The sequence below is a fragment of the Pelodiscus sinensis genome, chromosome Z (genome assembly GCF_052426305.1).
Source record: "Pelodiscus sinensis isolate ZL-2025 chromosome Z, ASM5242630v1, whole genome shotgun sequence".
Taxonomy (NCBI): Eukaryota; Metazoa; Chordata; order Testudines; family Trionychidae; genus Pelodiscus; species Pelodiscus sinensis.
In genome coordinates, this window is record NC_143085.1 from 16,914,931 (window position 1) to 16,936,151 (window position 21,221).

The 21,221-nt window shown below is 45.3% G+C and overlaps 1 protein-coding gene across 3 annotated transcripts in view; it reads left to right on the plus strand.

Moving 5' to 3' along the window:
• The first annotated feature begins 8,790 nt into the window (after positions 1-8,790).
• Positions 8,791-21,221, plus strand: part of ZDHHC8 (zDHHC palmitoyltransferase 8) — a 229,300-nt gene continuing 216,869 nt past the window's right edge. Inside the window, exon 1 of one of the 3 annotated variants that reach the window (XM_089775273.1) lies at positions 8,791-9,236. Coding sequence is in view for 1 of the 3 variants with exons in the window: in XM_006134609.5 (XP_006134671.2) it covers positions 9,133-9,236 (104 nt within the window). In the remaining 2 variants the exon portion in view is untranslated. The remainder of the gene's footprint in view (positions 9,237-21,221) is intronic. The other 2 variants (XM_089775274.1, XM_006134609.5) reach the window with 2 other exon arrangements.

A 21,221-nucleotide genomic window follows, 5' to 3' on the forward strand; every position in this document is an offset into this window, starting at 1 on the left:
TACTAAATGAAATTAATGGGTAGCAGGTTTAAAACTAATAAAAGAAAGTTCTTCTTCACACTGTGCATAGTCGACCTGTGGAACTCCTTGCCAGAGGAGGCTGTGAAGGCTAGGACTATAACAGAGTTTAAAGAGAAGCTAGATAACTTCATGGAGGTTAGGTCCATAAAAGGCTATTAGCCCGGGGATAGAAATGGTGTCCCTGGCCTCTGTTTGTCAGAGGCTGGAGATGGATGGCATGAACAAATCGCTTGATCATTGTCTTCGGTTCATCCCCTCTGGGGCACCTGGCGCTTGCCACTATCGGCTACTGGGCTAGATGGACCTTTGGTCTGACCCAGTATGGCCATTCTTATGTTCTAGAAGATTGTTGTTGTTTTCAAATAGAATTACTTGGGCAATTTTTAACTGCAGATCTTTAATCTTACAAACCAAATTTGAACGCTATCCACTTTAGACACTTAAGTGATAGTACTGATGATACAGGCTTGTATAAATGTTTTTGATGTGCTTAAGAACCTGCTTCAGAGGACTTACATTGCACCGAGTGTTAGTATAGTAATATGATGTATGAAATTAGAGAGACATCAATTCTTGTGAAATTGTTAGTTGTGAAATGTTGGGCAAATATACTGGCATAGTAACTCCTGTATGAGGCATCTAGTTGAATTGCCACATTAAATTGTCAGTTATGGAAATAGTAGTAACAAATTTGCCAAGAAAGTACTTTCAAAAGTTCAATTGAGAGGCTAGTGGTTATTTTTTTTTATTACTCTTAAGCTTTCAATCCTAGTAAGGAAATCCATAGGATTCTATTTTGTATGTAACTATTTACCCCAAAACCAATATACTTTCAGAAATTTTAATATTTTATGTATACAAAATATAAAAGTTTCAGAGGGATAGTTGAGCTAGTCTGTAACTGGAAAAACTTAAACAATGAATAATCTTACAGCACCTTAGAGCAGTGGTGTGCAGCCTTTTTTGATCTGCAACCCCTGCGGTGTGGGGGCCACCATCTGTCAGGCCCAAACCCCGGCCAGCTGGATCTAAGTGCTGCACCATGCAGCTGCTAATGCCTGGGCCCAGTCCCCGGCTGGCCAGATCTAAGCGCCACAACCCCCCCCCCCCCCCAGGAAGACAGCTATGACCCACGGGTTGTGCATCACTGCCGTAGAGACACAAAACATATAGACTATGTCTAGACTGCCCCCTCTTGCGCAAGAAAATATGCAAATGAGGTGAAGCTGTGAATATTGCCATACCTCATTTGCATACTTAATGAGTTGCTATTTTTGCGCAAGGGGCTTTTGCGCAAGAATCTTTCTACTGTTTTTTTTTCCAGGAAGAACGGCTCTTGTGCAAGAGGGTTTGTTGTGCAAAATGGTGGCTAATTAAGTATGCAAGTGAGGCACGGCGATTTAGCCCTTCACCTCCTTTGCATGTTTTCTTGTGCAAGAGTGGTCAGTCTAGATGTAGCTGTAGATCAGTGGTCTCCAACCATTTGAGGCTGCCGGGCGCCAGGGGGTGTGGCCGTTCACCTGTTGGGCGCCAGAGGGCGGGGACACTTGCACGCCCGGGGCCGGCGTCCCCCTCCCCCCCAAGCACCACGCACCTGGAGCACGGGTGGCCAATTCGCCGATTGCCGTGGCCGGCGAGCCCCCCCCCCCCCCCAGCGCCGCATGTCCGGGGCCAGCACTTCCCCCATGCACCGCGCGCCCAGAGCATGGGTGGCCAATTCGTGGCGCTCCCGGGGCCGGCGCTCACCATGCACCCAGGGCCGGCTCCGGCACTATGCATGCGCCATGTGCCCGGGGCCAGGCCAGCCCCGAGCACTTGGCGGGCACACACACATGCCCCTGCGGGCGCCCTGGCACCCACGGGCACAGTGTTGGGGACCACTGCTGTAGCTGGTGGTATAAGCTTTTGTGGGTACAACCCATTTCTTCAGATAAATGGAATTATTAAAAGTCCAGTTTCTAAATAAGGGATGGGGGGGGGAGAAAAAAGGGGGTGGGAAATATTCAATTAGTGTCCATGCTACATGAAGCTGCTAGAGAAGGTACTTACTGTTTTTGAGTACCCATTGTTTGCTTTTTTATGTCATTAGGATGTGAAATATAATGGGCCATCTATCTAATGTCTTTATTCATATCTGTTATAGGAATCAGACTTGTAAATGAAGAATTTATTACAAGAACTTCATTTACAATTTGGATTCCTATAACAGATATGAATAAAGACATAGGCTGGATGGCCTCCTACATTCTACATCCTAATGACATAAGAAAACAAACAATGCATACTTAGGAAGAATTGGTATCTTCTCTAGCAGCTTCATGTAGCAGGGACCCTCTAATTGAATATTTCCCTTTTTTTTTTTTTTTTTTTTTCCCCTTCTCTCATCTCCTCCCTTATTTAGAAACTGGACCTTTAATAACTCCATTCATCTGAAGAAGTGGGTTGTGCCCACAAAAGCTTATGATACCATCTACATGTTTTGTTAGCCTTTAAGGTGCGAGACTAAGTTTTTTTTTTTTTTTATGAGAATATGTAATATAAGAGGAGAGGAGTTTTTAAAATAATGCATAAAAGCTGCATTAAGAGTAGTCCAGGCTTAAATTTGTGTCTGGCAGAATATTTTGCTTGCTTGCTTTGCAGAAATTGTGCTATGAATGTGAACAGAATAGTGACATTTCTTAAGGAGCTATATCAGCTGTTGGAAGAGAATTAAGGTGTGGGGCCAGTGCTGTCTCTGTGTCCAATTTGGAAACAGGTGGACACTCACTCTCTCTCTCTCTCTCTCTCTCTCTCTGGATTAGGAAGACTAAGTGTTTGCATCTATCTTAAGATCTGCTCACTTTTAAATGTTTATCAATAACATTTAAAAAATGCTTTTGGTGTACTTATTTAAACTTGACCTCTTAAAATTATTTTTAGATCTGCATTAAGTGTGAATTCTTGTACAAGAGTATCATATTCAGTAAATCTTAATTTCTACCTGTATCTGTGCATACCTTAGATAAGTTGTATACATATTAGCAATTTTCTAATACTGATCTTCATAAAGAGGTGAACAGTAGAGGAATGATTGATTTAATAACAAGCCACTTTATTGTATGAAATTCTGGATGTTTAAACATAACACAATCCATACTCCTCCCAAAAATTGTCATTGCAATACCAATGAATGCTTCTGTCTTAGTAAAACAAACACTGCAGGAGTTGACACTTTTTTCTATATAGTTAGGGTGATGTAACTTGTGTCCAATATATCACCAAATTTATTAGAGGTGTCCCTAGGAAATTTTCAGAGCTCGGTACTTAATGCTGATGAAACTTGAGGGTTGCACATTGAAACAAGATTGCAATGCAGCTCTGTGTGTGTGGGGGGGAGGGGGGGTTGAAGAGGTTCCCAACCTTTTTGAGTACACAGATCCCTTTTCAATCTATTAAAATTTCACGGACTCCCCTCCATGGGGGAGAGGAGGAAAAAAGAAAAGTAAAATAAAAGTATGGATCAGGCCCATTATGGGCCTTTTAAACTTTCCACAGACACCCCCCCCTGCAGTATTGTCACAGACCACCAGGGGTCTGTGGATCATAGGTTGGGAACCACTGGGAAACCATTTAAATACCATACTATTTTCAAAGCAGCAATGTAGTGCTTATGTTGTTCTCCCGTCCCCTTATAATTAAATGTGCCTAATTTTAGAACATTTTAGCACTATCTAGAAAATGGGCACTGCGGCTTACTAGTAATGGCTGTCAGGTGGAAGACTTCAAAGTACTTCTTTAGAAATTAAGGGATACTCTTGCTACACTGGTCATCACTTCCTCCTTTATTAACAAAAATCAGTGGGTAAGTTATTACTCAACCTAGTAGAAAAGCCTTCTCAGTTTATCTTCTGCCTTTCTTTGGATATTTTTAGAAAAAAGTTAAATAAAAAAAAATATTCTAAGAGTTCAGAAAGACAGTTGCTAGCTAATTCTGAGATTTCATAGTTGTAAATGAGACATTCCAACATTCCAACAACCAAAGAAGAATTAGCAGTGGTCCCCAATGCGGTGTCTGCAGGTGCCATGGTGCCCGCCAGGGCATTTTGTGTGCCTGCCAAGTGACCAGGGCTGGCCCAAGCCATTCTTGCACCCCGGCCATGCTGCGCATGCACAGCCCTGCCCCCGGGCACCTGGCAGCCCCAAGAGATTGGGGACCACTGAAATAGAGGCTTTGGGTGGTAATGCTTTATGCTGCCAGTCAGTTATCTTAATTCTTTGTCCTTGTCTATTAGTCCTAGGATTACCATGAGCTTTGAGTGCTGCATAGCTAACAAGCATGTTGCTTAACAGCTTTCTTTTATACAACTAAAATGTGACACTGAAAGGTGTGCAATCCCATGCACATATGCTCCATCTAAATCCTATTGGATCACATTGGTCTAGTTCTGAAAAGGAGGGTGGTAAATTTTGAAAAACCATAGTGATGTTAAGGGTAATAGATGTTTTTTGGGTCATTAAATTTCTTTCACTCATCTCTGCTCTCTAGAAAAAGGAAGGATTACTAGTTCAGCCAAAGCAAAGCTTGGGGACAAGCTTATACTCAAGAAAGCTTCAGTTCATGTATTCTTGGAGGGCGGGTGAATATTGTAGAGTACATTTAAGTTGTTGCACCTTATTTGCAATTAAAAAGCAAGCTGTTGTTTAAAAAATAGGAATCTGCTCTTCAGTTTACTGGGAAATCAGGCATGTATTTACCCTTTACAATGGGCAATATTAACATTTACCCTGACTAAAATTGGACTGTTTTATATCTGCCAGCATAGCTGCACTGGTGCTAACTTGGCCTATGTCTACACTGCAGGCTTATGGCGCAAGAACTTTTTGCGCAAGAGTTCGTGCACAAAAGTTCTTACACAAGAGCGCATCCACACTGATGTGCTTTTTGTGCAAGAGCGTCCATGGCAATGTGGACACTTGTGCAAGAAAGCTCTGATGGCCTTTTAGCCATAGGGATTTCTTGCGCTAGAAACCCCTGTTCCTGTCCACACTGCCTTCTTGTGCAAGAGCTCTTGCTCCTCATGGAGAGGAATAACTCTTACACAAGAAGCCCTCTCTTCTGATGCTCTACCGTAAATTTACTTGCTCAAGAACATGCGTGCAGTATAGACGCTCCAAGTTTTTGCGTAAGAACAGCTGTTCTTGCACAAAGCCTGCAGTGTAGACGTAGCCTTATGTAGAATCATAGAATCCTAGGGCTGGAAGAGACCTCAGGAAGTCATCAAGTCCAGCCCCCTGCCCAAAGCAGGAACAATCCCAACTAAATCATCCCAACCAGGGCTTTGTCAAGCCGAGACTTAAAAACCTCTAGGGATGGAGATTCCACCACCTCCCTAGCTAACCCATTCCAGTGCTTCACCACCCTGCTAGTGAAATAGTTTTTCCTAATATCCAACCTAGACCTCCCCCCATTGTAACTTGAGACCATTGCTCCTTGTTCTGCCATCTGTCCCTACTGAGAACAGTCTTTCTCCATCCTCTTTGGAACCTCCCTTCAGGGAATTGAAGGCTGCTATCAAATTCCCCCCTCACTCTTCACATCTGCAGATTAAATATCAGCCCCTCCTCAAAGGCCATGTGCTCCAGCACTCTAATTATTGGTTGCCCTCCGCTGGACCCCCTCCAATGTATCCACATACTTTCTCTAGTGGGGGGGGGGGGCCCAGAACTGGATGCAGTACTCCAGATGTGACCCCACTAGTGTCAAATCCAGGGGAATAATAACTTCCCTAGATCTGCTGGCAATGCTCCTCCTAATGCACCCCAATATATCGTTATCCTTCTTGGCTACAAGGGCACACAGTGGATGAGAAGCTGGATATCAGTCAACAGTTATCCCTGGGTCCTTTTCTGCTGAACTACTACTTAGTCTCCAGCCTGTAACACTGCTTGGGATTTTTCCCTCCCAAGTGCAGGACTCTACACTTGTCCTTGTTGAACCTCATCAGATTTCTTTTGGTCCAATCCCCCAATTTGTCTAGGTAGACAAGAGAAGGCTATTAGTGCTGCAGTTTACTCCTGGTGGAAGCAAGGTAAGCTTTACAATTACATGTTGTGGTCTATACTAAATATATGAATTCGTGTAGCTATAACTTTAGTTGATCATTGATGGCTGGAATGCAGGCAAATATTCAATGTAAACAAGGCTTCAGATACTTATTTTTGATTTATAAAATCCTAAAAGGTCTTGCACTTGTCTAACAGAGAACACTTCTCCCTATGTTACGACATATTGTGTGCTTGAACCCTTCCTAATAGGAACCAGCGGGAGCTGCTCACAGCTACATTCTTTACACCAGGGGTGGGGAACTTCAGGCCCAGGAGCTGATTGAGGCCCCCACTTTGGCTGGATCTGGCTCATGAGGCTCACGACTTTCTCTTGCCCCAGCATTGGGTAGGGTTGCCAGGTGTCTGGTTTTGAACCAGACAGTCCAGTATTTGAGCTTTCTATTCGGGAAACAAATTGAGAAAATATAAATGAGAAAATAGAAATGTCCGATGTTTTCTAAATAAGATGTAATATAGATTGTAATATAATGTCAAGTGTGTCTGGTATTTTTGTTGAAAACATCTGGCAACCCTATTGGGGAGCCTGCACTGGCACTCTAGGCTCCTCCCACCCCCACCATGGTTTCACACCGCATTTCAGTGGAACCCAGGATCAGGTGGGGAGCTGGAGAATCTAGGCTGGGACCCACTAGGATCTACTGTGTGAGGGGAATGTAGAGAGTGTCTTTCTCCTGAGTCAGGGGCCATGTCAGTGAGGGTTGTTTTGGTGCGGCTTTTTTGTCTTTTGGGATTTTTTTTGTTGTTTTTCACTTGTGCTGCCTCCTACTGAATTCTTTTTTCTGTGGGTCAAATGTTCTGGCCCCAAAAAAGATTCCCCACTGGGGATGTTAAAAACTAGTTGACTATCGGATAAGCAAACGCTTATCGGAGAGTAAGTTGACTAGTAGATCCCCCCCCCCCTCCCACTTGCTTCCTCCATCAGAGACAGAAAAGGAAGGAGAAAAAGGGTACTTTAAAAGAGCAGCACTGCACAGCTGAGCTGGGGATCAGTTGTGCAGTGCTGCCCTTTAGAAACGCTGCCTCAGCGTTTGAAAGGGACAGAGCCTCACAGCAGAGCTGGGCATCAGCTGTGCGGCTGCCCCTTTGAAATGCCAAGGTGGCATTCAAAGGGGCAGTGCCGCACATCTGAGCCTGGGATCAACTGTTCAACCCTGCCCTGCGTGGAGCCCGGAGTCAGCTGGAGACTCCCCACCTGATCCTGGGTTCCACTGAAATACGGTGCGAAACCATGGTCAGCTGGGGAGTCCACATGGCATTTCAAATCAGCAGCATGGCATAGAGCCCGGCGTCATGTTGCTCCATGCTGACCCCAGGCTCCATACTGCTGCTGCTTTGAAATGCACACGAGTCCCTGCTGGGGACTCTTATACATTGCAAAGCTGGCACACTGCATGTAGCCCATAGTCAGTGGGACTTCCCGTTGGCCCCGGGCTACACGCGGAGTTCTGCATTCCTCCTTTGAAATGTACATCCAGTAGCTGATGGAAATTCCATCAACTACTTGACTAGTAAAATAATCAATAGTTAACATCCCTATCCCCTACCCCTGCTTTACACAGAACCGTGTGGCAAATTTTCCACTCTGTCGTTCTTAAATCACATATTATTTCTGCCACTGACTGGACTGAATGAAATGCCTTTTAAACAACAGAAGAGTGAACACCACAATTCTGGATTAATTAAATTATTCATGCAAAAGACCCCAAGACTCCCAAATACTTAGAGGATCCCAGCTGTTATTTAAATACCAGTGATTATGGTTCCTGACTTAATAGTATAGGCAGTCCCTGGGTTACGTACAAGATAGGGACTGTAGGTTTGTTCTTAAGTTGAATTTGTATGTAAGTCGCAACTGGTACATATTATAGGGGAAACTCTAGCCAAACATTTCTCCAGAGCTCAGTTTTATTCTCCCACACCTCACTTCCCTCAGTCCTTTATTCTCAAGCTGAGGTGTCTGCTGAGAAAAGCCGCTCCGCGTCTCCCTGGTCTGCTGGGGCGGGGCACTAGCTTTGCGTCTCCCTGGTCTGCTGGGGGGAAGCAGCTAGTGCGGGGTTGCCTCACCCCGTTTGTAAGTAGGGATCTGATGTAAGTCGGATCCCTGTAACCCAGGGACTGCCTATATATCAAACTTGGGCTTGTAGTGCTGTTATTCTTCATTACAGGTCCTAATCATGCAAGCTGTTTGGTGCAGAAGGGCACCTTGTATACAGAGCCCTGCAGAGTTTCTTGGGGCTTTTGCAGAAGCTTGTCCATAAGCAGCAGCTCACAGTTCAGAGGCCATTGTATTTGATGTGAAGGTCTGGATTGAGTTGTACAGCTTGGTAACCAAATAACTTTAGCTTTTGAATGTCACGTAAAAGTCCCATAGAACGTAAGCCATTAGGAAATAGTTAAATCCATTCTTTCCACATGGTTGGTTCAAAGCCTATTATTCCTGATAGATATAGGTATCTACTGAATTCTAAAGGGTGGTTTTAAATATTCTATAGAACAACTATCAATATGAGGGATGAGTGTGGAAAGAATTGGGGGAGGAGGGGAGTGTGCTATTTTATTCTGTTTACCTGCCTGTTCGTATCTGCCCATAATGTGTTTGTGGCTTGTCTGTATCATAACTCTTGTACATTGTATTGTCTTTTTATTTGAACTGCAGCTGTGAGTGTGTGCGCGCGCGCATGCTAAGTATCTTTGGTCTTGTATGTCTTTTTTTATTCAGCTTGGGGTGAGTGTTCTCTGTTTCAGTACAGTTCTACCTTAAGGGGCTCACTGACATCAGCTGAGTGGGCTGGCCTGTGTGGGTGGGATTTCCTGTGCTGGAGGTCAGCTGTTTTCAATCCCTCTTTCTCACTCCCTTTCTTTCTGTCTAGTCCCTTCTTTCCCCCCTCCCCTCCCTGCCTTGCCTCTGCATTGGAGGGTCTTTGCATCTTTCTTTCTCTCTCCCTTCTTTCCCTCCCTCCCTGGTGCCTCTTGGATTGGAATACATAGTGATGTGTAAACTACAGGATGCCCAGCAGCACTGGAAAGAGATTTAAACCTACTAAATATGTCCCTGTCGCTACAGCAGCTGCTTTATTAGTGGGTTCGACTACTTTATTTTTCGTTTTCACGTAAGTAAAGTGGGCTTCTCACTGTAGGAGGTAAAAGAATGGGTAACTGTGGGGCCTGGCTCGGGGGCAGTTTGGCTGGGGCTTTGCTTGCAATGTCTGGGTTGCTAGGGAGGGAGAGTTTGAGGATTGACAGCTCCTCAAGGCCCTGATGCTGCTTCTTTTCTGTTCTCTCCATGCCTTTTGCTATCCATCCTTCTCTGGCTTCAGTTTAGAGGTTCTCGCTCCCAAGCATAAATGTGTGTTATTGTTGCTATGAAATTGTAGCTCTATCAGACTGGGGTAGCTTCTGTCTGCACACCAGAGGTGCCAATTAACATCCTTTCCCCCTTATATTCAATAAGGTTGATCTGTGTGTCTCTGTGAAATATAGCTCTGCAGACCTAAAAGGCTTTTGTTATATTAGAAATGCTGCCACCTCCTACCCCTATCCCCACAGCATTTTGCTCATTTCTTCTCCCCTCCCTCCATTAGATGCAAAATTATGCTCTGGCTCTGAGGGTACTGGCTTGCAGTTTTCCAGTAGTCATATTAATATGAGAGTTATGTGGTGTTTTAGCTGTTTCCCTTCTGTCTCTTTAAATTTAGTTTGAGAGTGGTATGCCTTTTGTCTTGAAATAATGCAGTTTGCTTGCAATGGCATTGTTATATATTTTAGAGTGGTGTCACAATAACTTAATTCAAGTGTATGTGTTCCAGACTGGTGGTGTGGATTGTTGTAGCTGACTGAAATGTGGTTTTAATTAATAAGCCCTCTCTTGTAGAGAGAGAAACCTTTCTACTTGGAAAGGAAGATTTATACTTCCTTGCTTTATTTTGAAACTTTGCATGTGTCTTGTTTCATGGTTGAATTTTATATTGAGCCCAGGAAAACTGTCAGCAACAGAATTGCCATTTAACAGTGGAAATATACGGTCGTGTCTGGATAGGCTATGATATGATTTTTCAGTCCTGTGCCAGCAGTTTAAGGTGATCATTAGCCTTTTGTAGTAATCTGAAGTTAGAATTTCTGAAATAAGATACAATTGTTATGTTGCATTACACAAGGAGCTTTTGATGCTGATACAAATGTCCTTGACCATTAAACATTCTTTATTTTTATTAGTGCTTTTGATTAGAAGAAAGTGCCAGCTTTAATACTGTACTTCCTTGAGACTACTGTCAAAGAATTGCTGCTAGTTTTACCGGCCTGCCATTCATCATTTTAGTAGCTAATTATAGTTGACTATACACTGACAAACATGAGGCAGAAGATGACTTATATGGTAGATTTGGTTCAGATATTTCAGACTCGTATTGTGTGACATTTTAAGAAGTAGTCTTCATGGTTCTGTGACCTCGAACCGTTCATACTAATCGTCTGTGGTGTCCAGTTTTAATTACTGAGGAATGGAAGGGGGAAGGGAGGAAAGCTTACAGTAACTTTTGTGTGAAGTATGCTTGCAATTTAAATGCTCTCTTGCTGTTTCACTGTATCAAAGCTATACAAAGGAATGACTATCATTTTGGAAGTGAGTATGTATTGGGTTAAATAAGAGACTGAACATATAGCTATGAACTCTCAATGACTAAGTATTCCTCAAGCAATTAAAGTTTATAATACTCATTGTAGCCTTTGTCTGTGCTAAAAGAAGTATTCTTAATTCTCTATTAGGAGAGAACAAGGTTTTTTTAAAGTCACATTTAATCTGTTATATGCATCTAAATCTGGTTATTCCTACTGCTATTGAACAAGTCCATTCAGACAAATAATCTTTTAGGCCCTCATGGAATTGCATCTTGAATCAAGCGAGGAGCAATTTAAATGTACTTGTTACAGTTGTTAGTAGGCTTCCAGTACACTTCACTTTTCTGAGAATAGTTTTAGTACCAGACACACCCTTGCCAGCTATTGGAAAGTTGGTTTATAATAAGGAGTAAGTAGGTGTGAATGGACAGGGTTTATATTGTCCTTGCCAGATAAACACTTGCACAAACAAGATCTCTTAAATAATTGGCTTTCCATTTTGCACTAGCTTTTCAATAAATATTTATCTTGGAATACTAACAAGCTGTTGGACTTGCATTGGATAAATTAAGATACCTTAAATGTTTGGCTTCCCCAACAACTCTCTCACAACATTAGGTGGCTGGTTTTAAACTTTTTTTTTTCCCCAGAATATCTGCAAGGCTTGAACTATGAACCAAATCTCCTTTTTTGACTTTATTGGAGCTCTGATTTACACCAGCTGAGGAACTGATCCTAAATGGCTAAATCTTAGCAAGACTGGATTTATGAATGTTTTATCTGTTGCAGAGCTCCAGTTTTAAGATTGTCTATTTCCTTATTTAAAACATTCAATTCTTAAAGCAGATACTCCTGTGACATGAACTTCAGTATCCTGCCAAGTAACAGATTGAGGTCAGAAAGCAAATATGCTTGTGTACTACACCAAGTTAGCATATAAATCTGTAGGACACTCTAATCCAGTGCTGGGCAAAATATGGCCCGGGGCCAGATGCAGCCCGCCAAGCCACCAGATCCAACCCACAGACCACCCTGCCGGGACCCTCAAACGCGGATTAAAACACAGTCCCTGCAGCTCTCTGCTCTGTAGGGAGGGGCAGGCTTTGTGCAATCTCCTTGCCCCCAGCCCAATCATCAGTTCCTATTGGCCGGAAACAACCAGCCAATAAGAACTGACCTCAGCCAATCTCTTAGCTCCGATTTGACTGGAATCGGAGATGAAAGATTGGCCTAAGACTGGTGCAGCTTCCCCCACCAGGAGCTGAGAGCCACGTGGAGGGAGCAGTCTACATTTTCAAGCAGGCTGGGCTGTAATAGGCAGGGAGCCCAGCCTGCCTTGGCTGTACTGCAGCCTGCTGGCCAGGAGACACTTAGGTAAACTCCTAACCAGAGCCTGCCTCTGGCACCCTGACCCCTTCTGTGCCCCAACTCCCTCCCCCAGGTCACCATCCAAACCCTCTACACCCCCTAACCCAGGTGACAACTCCCTCACAGATCTTATACCCCCTTCTACATTCCTCCCCCAGGCCAGAACCCTGTCCTGCACCTATACTCCCACGCTGACCCTATACCCCAATCCCTTGACCCAGGTCATAACCCCCTCTTCCAACCAAACACACTCTCAGATCCCAGACTGTCTCCTGCACACCAGTCCCTTACTCCATGCACCCTTCTGCTCCCAACCTAAAACCTAGACCCTGCACTCCCTGCGCAGAAAAGTGCAGTCCTTGACCATTTACCAAAACATTGAAGTGGCCTCCTACTAAAAATTATTGCCCACCCCTGCTCTAATCAGGATCTTAAACTTATTTGTAATGAGAGAGAGAGAGAGAGAGTCTGATTTAAAGCTAGGTAAAGTATAGTTTGATTAAATCAATTAATCACATCCAAGCCTCTTATTGAACTTCTATACAGAAAATATTTTTCTCTGAGTGACCTGAGGCATAAGAGGACACCAGCTTGCACTGGTGCAGAGATTCTGGATCTCACTGAGGTCTGAGGGGAGGAGACAAATATCCAGGATCTCCACACCAGCAGGCATAATGCTGAGGTCTATGACTGCCAGCCTGGCCCAAAAGGGGCACAGTAGGACCCTGGATCAGATGCAGATGAAAATCAAGGAACTCTAGCAGTCCTACACCAAGACTGCAGAGCAAAGTTCCTGCTCTGGGGCAGCACTGAACACCTGCTGCTTTTATGAGAAGCTGGATGCCATCCTGGGTGGGGCAGTGGTCACTTCCCCCTGCTCCATTGTCATTGACTCTGGCCAGGACATGCCCAGCATCAGCCTCCATGAGGGCGGGGTCGAGGAGGAGCATGCTTAGCTGCCTCGTTTTTTCCTCTTCCTCCCCCCCCCCCCCCCACCACACACACAGATTCCTGCTCTGGCTGGCAAATTCCCGTGCCTGCTTGTTCCTGGGCTATGGGGATATCTCCCAGGGCTTGCATAATCCCAATGAAGGCTCTTCAGGTGAGTTCCATCACTTTCCCTATACAGCCTGTGCACACGAAATGCCAGTCCAAAGCACACAGCCACATGACGCTTTCATACAGGAACTTCACGCCTTCTCAGAAGGTTCCTGCACAGGCCTGCCTTACTCCAGACTCCGTGGTGGGACACCTTCCCATGACAAGCCACCGTGAAGGAGGCTGGAGTCATGGACACACACAGCCATGCTGCACATGAAACAGGGTCATGCTTGTATTCAGGCACCATCTGCTCTTAGTCAAGCGTGGTGATATGGAGGAGACCGATCCTCTTCATGGGAACCTGTCAGCAGGGAGGAAGCAGAGGGGTACCCAGTAGCACTCTCTGGCAAGTGGCCTCTGCTGCTCTCACATACCTCCCCAAAATCACCCACCTTTTCCTCCAGTGGGCAGGGGTACAAGTTCTCTCTCTGCAGGACACTGCTAGTGCCAGACCTGGTGAGTGCTGGACATAGTAGGAAGCTGAGCTGCTTCATCCTCCTCCTTTCCCCTCCTTTCCCCTGCCCCTGACTCCTGGTCTTGCTGGCAAATTCCCATGCCTGCTTGTCACTGGGCTATGGGGATAGTAACTCTCTCCTGGGAGGTCAGTGCTCTGAAGTAAAGTGCTTACTGTTTAGGCACATCATCATTGTCTGAACTGAGACTTTGGTGTTGACTCAGATTAGGGCTCAGTATCTCCTGGGATGACTGCCCTTGTTACTTTTCTTCACAGCTGGCTAGCTGTGAGCATGGTGCATCCACCAGCTCTGACACCATCAGCATGACTCACAGGTGGAAGCATTCTCTCAGCAGGTCCTTGCAGGTTTACCTGGACTACTACTGTTCCCTCATTGAGAGCAGTGTTAGAAACAATTTAAAAAGGGATACAGAAAAAGACAGGATATCTTATTGTCTTTATATAAATCTATGGTACTCCCACATCTTGAACAGTGTGTGCATATATGGTTGCTTCATCTTAAAGATATATTGGCACTGGAAAAGTTTGAGAAAGGGCAACAAAAATGACTAGGAGTTTGGAATAGGTGCCATATGGAGAGAGATTAAAAAGACTGGGCCTTTTTTCAGTTTAGAAAAGAGGAGACTGGAGTAGGGGTGAAGATATGATAGAGGTCTATAAAACCATGACCAGTATGGAGAAAGTGAACGAGGAAAAGTTCTTCTGATGATGTCCCCATGGGTGCTCCACTATTGTTGGAAGGTGCTCCTCAGATCATAGCCAGCAACTCCAGCGTTTGTGTTACAACGGAAACTTAATGTAGCGTGGAGCTGGACAGGGAGACATAGCGGCGGCAAAGGTTGGGTGTTCTCAACATCAGCTGATTATACGTGAATGCTCTCAGCTTGGCCAGTGTGGTTAGGCAGTGGTGCCTGTGCTGCAGTCTGGCGGGGAAGGTATCCATGTTGGTGTTGGCACATCAGAAGGTGGTGCTAAAGTCTTGTGGGGCTGTTTGACAGATGGTTCCCTATCATCCCTGGTGCTGAGTGTTGCAGTGCTGCTTGTGGCAGTGCTGTGGCTTGCCAATACAATCTCTCTGGCACTGAGTGTGTGAGCTCTGAGCGAGTGTGGGGTGCTGTTGTAGCTGCGCTTGTTAGAGACCTCAGCACCGAGTTGTCTGCAGTGCCTGGCACGTTCCCACTGGCTAGACTGGTGGAGCAGTTCAGGGCCAATGACCTCACTGGGGAAACCTTCACCATGCGATGTTTGAGGTGAGGAAGATACAGATCTGTGTTTTGACTGGTCCCCTGGGAACTGCAGGTTACAGAGGCCTGAGGCTGCTCTGTGGGCTGCAGAGCCTACTCAAAAAGAATCGTATGGATCCGAAGCTCCCAGTCCTTTCTAGCTCTTGTCATAAGGCTCTGGCAGTAATTGTATTTTTTGGGGGGTGAAAGTCCTGCAAACAGCAAGTCCCCCAAACAAAAAACATGCCTGTCCGAGGCCAGAATAGGGTCATTATACCGACTGCACTTATTAAAGCCACTGTGAGGCGGTCCATTAGGGCCAAAGTGCTTAAATACCAAAAACAAACTAGCCATGAACAACTAAGTCTAAGGTTGGAGTGGTTACAAAACTGAAATAGTAACGGGAAAAACTGTTTCAAGAGAGTGAACACCTGAGGGGTGAGAGGAGCTTCATCTATGACGAAGGTGGTTAGCTGAAGGGGGGAGCCAGGTTGTGCAGACAGGGCAGCAAACTGCCAATAGCAAGAGCCACCTTCAGCACATGCGGAGCCTGGCTCATAACTGCTAAAAAAAACTCCAAACTGTGGCTCAAGGGATAACCTGTTACCAACAGTGGAGCACCCATGGGGTGGGGGAACACCTTGAAGAATAGTTGTTACTGCACAGGGTGAATAACTTCCTTTTATTTACTTGTTCCCATAACATAAGAACTAGGGGTCACCAAATGAAATTAATAGGCAACAGGTTTAAAACAAAAGGACGTTTTTCTTCACTCAGCACACAGTTAACCTGTGAAACTCCTTGCCAGAGGGCATGAAGACCAGGACTTTAACAAGGTTCAAAAAATAACTACATAAATTCATGAGGTTAGGTCCATCAATACTTAATAAGCCAGAATGGGTAGGAATGGTGTCCCTCGCTTTTGTTTGTCAGGGTTCGGAAATGGATGACAGGAGAAAGATAACTTGGTTACCTGTTTCTGTTCACTCCCTCTGGGGCATATGGCATTGGCCATGGTTGGAAGACAGGATACTGGGCTAGATGGACCTTTGATCTGACCCAGTATGACCATTCTTATGTGCAGGAGTGGCCCGAGGCTGGTTGCAGCAGCTGGCGCCCCAGGAAAGCGGCACAATTGGTGCCCCCGCCTGCACGGCTGTCAATGGCCATGATGTCATCACTGGGTGCCTCGTGGCATCATCATTAGGTGCCCGGGCCAGAGGCACTCTAGGCAGTTGCCTAGGCTCACGGGCCGCCCCTGCTTGTGTGTGCCAACAGCAGGCCACCAACTGCAAGGAGTGCCAGACTGACCATGGTAGCTGAGGAAAGCCATGTGGGAACAGTTGTCACACCAGCACAAGGCCAGTGCTCCTCAATTACATCTGTTATGGAGTGCATGGCCATATGTATGGAGCAGTCCTCCAGCCACCTCCCCACATGTGCCCCCACTCCCTTGGTTTCTCCTCAGGGTCTACTGGGGCCTGTGAAAATCGGGTGCCTGGGAGATCTCACCACCACAAGCCTCCCAAGGTACCTAAGGAGTCACGAGTCCCAACTCCATCCCTGAGTCCCCCCTCCCTGGTTCTTTCCTCAATCCTTCCGCTGGTGTATATTCCCCAAATAAAAAATGAAAGTTTTTTTTCAAAACAAAAAGGCTTCTTTATTTGGTTTGAACTTGAGGGAGAAGGTTGGAAGGGAGGGGGAGTGGGAGGAAAGGTACATGGGGGCAATGCAAAGGCCCCTTGTGGGGAGCCCTGGGGGTAGTCTCACAAGTGGCCTTGGCTGAAATTCTTCCTCAGGCTTCTCAGATGAACACCACCCCCACTGTGCTCTTCAAATGGCAGTGGTGTCTGGCTGCTCATCAGCCCTGGCCACCTGCTCTCCCTCTTCCTCCCTCTCCTCTCTTCCCTCCCCCCCCCCCCCAAATCTTGGCAAGAAAGTCTCCCCCTTGCTCACAGTTGTTGTGGAGCACATAGCAGGCTCATACCATATAAGGGAAGTTCTGATTGCTGAGGTCCAGATGGGTGAGGAGACTCTTGAAACTCCCTTTTAGGCAGTTGAAGGCACCCCCCATCACCATGTAGCACCTGCTGAGCCTGGCATTGAAATGCTCCTTAGTAGGGTCCAGAAATCCTAAGTAGGTCTTCAGCAGCAAGGGGGAAGCTGCATTGCCCATAATGCACATGGTCATGTCCACGTCCCGACCCTGATGATGTAATTGGGAGGAGAGGGGGAGTGCCAGTGTGCATCCTCTGGAATAGGTTTGAGTTCCAGAAGATGTAGGCATCGTGTGCCTTCCCTGACCCACTAATGTAAATGTCCATAAACTGGCCCTAGCGGTCCACCAGAGCTTGCAGCACCATTGAAAAGTACCCTTTCTTTTGACGTAGTTGGAGGCACAGTGGTCAGCAGCCAGCATAGGGATGTGGGTGCCATCTATGGCCCTCCACAGTTGGGGAAGCCCATGGTGGCAAAGCCAGCAACAATGGGGTCAACATTGCCCAGATTGTTGACCCTCCACAGCAGAATTGTGTTGATGGCCTTGACCACCTATAGAATCATAGGGTTGGAAGAGACCTTGGAAGATCAGAGTTCAACCCTCTACCCAAAGCAGGACCAATCCCAACTATATCTTCCCAGCCAGGGCTTTGTCAAGCCAGGAGTGGAAAAATCTCTAGGGATAGAGACTCTACTACCTCCCTGGCTAGCCCCATTCCAGTCAGTGCTTCACCATCCTTCCTAGTAAAATAGTCAAACCTGTATGAGCACGGCCCCGACCGTGTGGATCTTCCTATATCAAAGTGGTTTCCCATAGAGTGGTAGCTGTCTGGTGTTACAAGCTTCCATAGGGGGATGATGGTGTGATTCCGCAGGGGTATAGCAGGTTTCATCTAGGTGTCCTGTAGCCTGAAGGCAGGGGGGAACCACTCACAGAGCTCCAGGAACATGGCCTGCAATGTGTGGAAGTACTGGAGCCACTGTTGGTTGTCCCAGCACTGCAGTATGATACAGTCCCACCAGTTAGAACTTGTCTCCTACACCAGAAGTCGCATTCCATGGTGTGCAGGGGATGGAAGAGAATTTGGTGCATCAGGAGTGCCAGGGCCTGTGTAAAGAGGTTGCCCCAGTCTGTGCTGGTCATCATGCTCCTGAATCACCATATAGGAAATTTGGACAAACTGTGCCATGAGGTACAACACAAGGCCCATGAGCCTGGCACTGCTTTGCAGCATCTCTGGCTCCGTGCTGGGATGTCCACAAGGGCAACCACAGCTTGTGGCGTGAGTTTGGTGTGCCACAAAGGTGTTGGCAGTGGAGAAGTGATTTCTGAGACACTGCTTTAGAGTGAAGCCCCTTTAAGCATAAGTCTCAGCTACTTCCTGTATTGACTTGCTGGAACTAACTGCTCTCCCAGTGCCTTGTCCAGAGTGCTTATGGGGGCTTTAAATTCAATGCAGGCTCCAATCAGTGTGGACATGCTATTTCAATGGTGCCTTGTAGTGTGGCTGCGTGATTTCAAAATAGTTATTTTGGGAGCTATTATTTCAAAAAACTTATTTTGAAATAGTTTCCTAGCGTAGATATGCCCTACATTAGACAATGATAGCTGTGGCATATTTTGAGACCCGAAAGACACATTTTACAAATAATAAATGATTGTGCCCTGATATATCTGTACCTCCAAGAGGATGTCTGATGTTGGTTATATGATACTTTAACAAATTCCCTTCCATCCTTTCACCGTGCAATTTCTTTCAAATACCCAAAACAAGATCTTGCTATCCCGTGTGCTAACAACTTCAGAATTGTTTTGCCTGTATGTGCTGGATCGTGAAATCCTTGGGACACCAAGGCCGTGTCTACACTGCACCCCTTTTCCGGAAAAGGGATGCAGATGAGACAAGTCGGAATTGCAAATGAAGCAGGGGATTTAAATATCCCCCGCTTCATTTGTATAAACATGGCTGCCGCTTTTTTCCGGCTCGGGGCTTTGCCGGAAAAAAACGCCAGTCTAGACGGGGATCTTTCGGAAAATAAAGCCTTTTCCGAAAGGTCCCTTATTCCTGATTTTAAGAGGAATAAGGGACCTTTCGGAAAAGGCTTTATTTTCCGAAAGATCCCTGTCTAGACTGGCGCTTTTTGCCAGCAAAGCCCCGAGCCGGAAAAAAGCGGCAGCCATGTTCATGCAAATGCAGTGGGGATTTAAATCCCCGCTGAATTTGCAATTCTGACTTGTATCATCTGCATCCCATTTCCGGAAAAGGGGTGCAGTGTAGACACAGCCTAGAAGAATTGCTGCTGCCCTTGAAAATGGCAACTGCCTCACTGAAACAGAGCTTATCAATAATTAATCTCAAGCATGCAGTTTTCTATATCTTCTTAAGAAAGCATCAAGTATGCTGACTGAAAGTTAAAATCTTTGACTGCTTAGTTTACTGTCTGTAGAGTGAGTTCTAGCATTCACATTCCTAGAGCCCTGCAAATCTGAGGATATCTGCTTTATATTCATGGGTATCTGAATCTGCAGATGTGGATACCTTGAGCATAGACAAAATTTGTAACCTACAAGGTAACTGTAATTTTAACATGTTAGGTGCTGAAAGGAGAGTTTGTTTACTGTTTAAAGTAAATTTTACATTAATTACAACTTGTCTTATTTACACTAGGATGGTAACATATTAAAACATCTTTTCATAGTGAAGACAAGACCTCTGTGTATGACAGAACAGTATGGAGGTTAGGTTTGATCTTTGACTCATGTTCATTACAAAAACCTTTTCTCCACAAAGATGTCACCGGTGCATCTACTAGATACATATGCTGGATAGAGTGCATCAAGTTAATCAATTATATTTAATGAAGTAAAAACTATCTCTTCTTTGTCTCAGTGAGTTTTTAAGTTCTGGTCACTACAGAACCTAGATGAAAAACACTTCTCTTTGGTAATGAAGACAAAGTCTCCAATGTGTTAGGTATATTTTTGATACCTCTGTCACTTCGGAATCAGTAAGCAGGCAGCTAAATCATGAAAGTTTTCTATCCTCTAACCTCCACTGTTTTTATGTTAAAGCAAGAAGTTTGGTAACAGGCATGTCCTGACATTCCTTTGTCTAAATCTAAACTATTATAAAAGGAGAGGCGTGTGCCCTCTTCTGGCCTGCCCCCTGTGCTGCCTGCTTGCCCATCCTGCCTTGCCACCACATCTTCTCGTCTCTGTCGCTCCTCAGCCTGCTGTACTGCAGCAATGAGGTAGGGCTCGGCTATTATTATTAATTCCCATAAAGGAGTGCCAGATCTTCACCCACCCTGCTGAGCTTTATTTGTGTAATGTCATGTCTTATTTAGTAGATCATAAATCTTGTGAGGATGTTACCATCTTTGGAAAGGGGTTGCCAATATTTCCTCTCGGTTTCGTTTTTTTAATTTTTCAACATTGACTTAGTTCTGGCTCAAAGCTCAAATATTTCATTTTTTCTCTGAAACTGTTTCCTGATGAAAGGGCAACACTGCTTCATATGTAAAGATCAACCTTGGTCACACCCTGAAGTTATGCCAGTCTAATCTCCACTATAAATGCAACTATGGCATTGGAAGACTGTTGCTGTCAACATGGCATCATTCAGGGAGTGGTTTTCCTACACAAATGGAAAACCCCCTTGTTTTTGTGTAGGCTTCATATACACTATTGGGTTGTGCCCACATATCTATTAGTGATAAACTTGTGTTGGTTAAAGTTTGAGTGGTGCAGACATACCCTTAAGAGAATACTTTTGAAGTTGCTACAAAGTTAGGGTTGCTTTGCTAGGCTAATGTTAGAAGAGTACAGTCAGTTTGGAAAGAAAATCAGTTCAGTTTGATAATGCGTTAGCCAGTGTAGTTGCAAGTAACATAGAATCATAGAGCTGGAAGAGATCTCAGGAGGTCATCAAGTCCAGCCTCCTGCCCAAGGCAGGACCAATCCCAACTAAATCAACCCAGCCAGGGCTTTGTCAAGCCAAGACTTAAAAATCTCTAGGGATGGAGATTCCACCACCTCCCTAGCTAACCCATTCCAGTGCTTCACCACCCTCCTAGGGAAATCGTTTTTCCTAATATCCAACCTAGACCTCTCCCACTGTAACTTGAGACCATTGCTCCTTGTTTTGCCATCCATCACTACTGAGAACAGCTTTTCTCCATCCTTTTTGGAACCTCCCTTCAGGAAGTTGAAGGCTGCTATCAAATCCCCCCTCACTCTTCTCTTCTGCAGACTAAACAAACCCAAATCCCTCAGTCTCTCCTGATAGGTCATGCACTCCAGCCCCCTAATAATT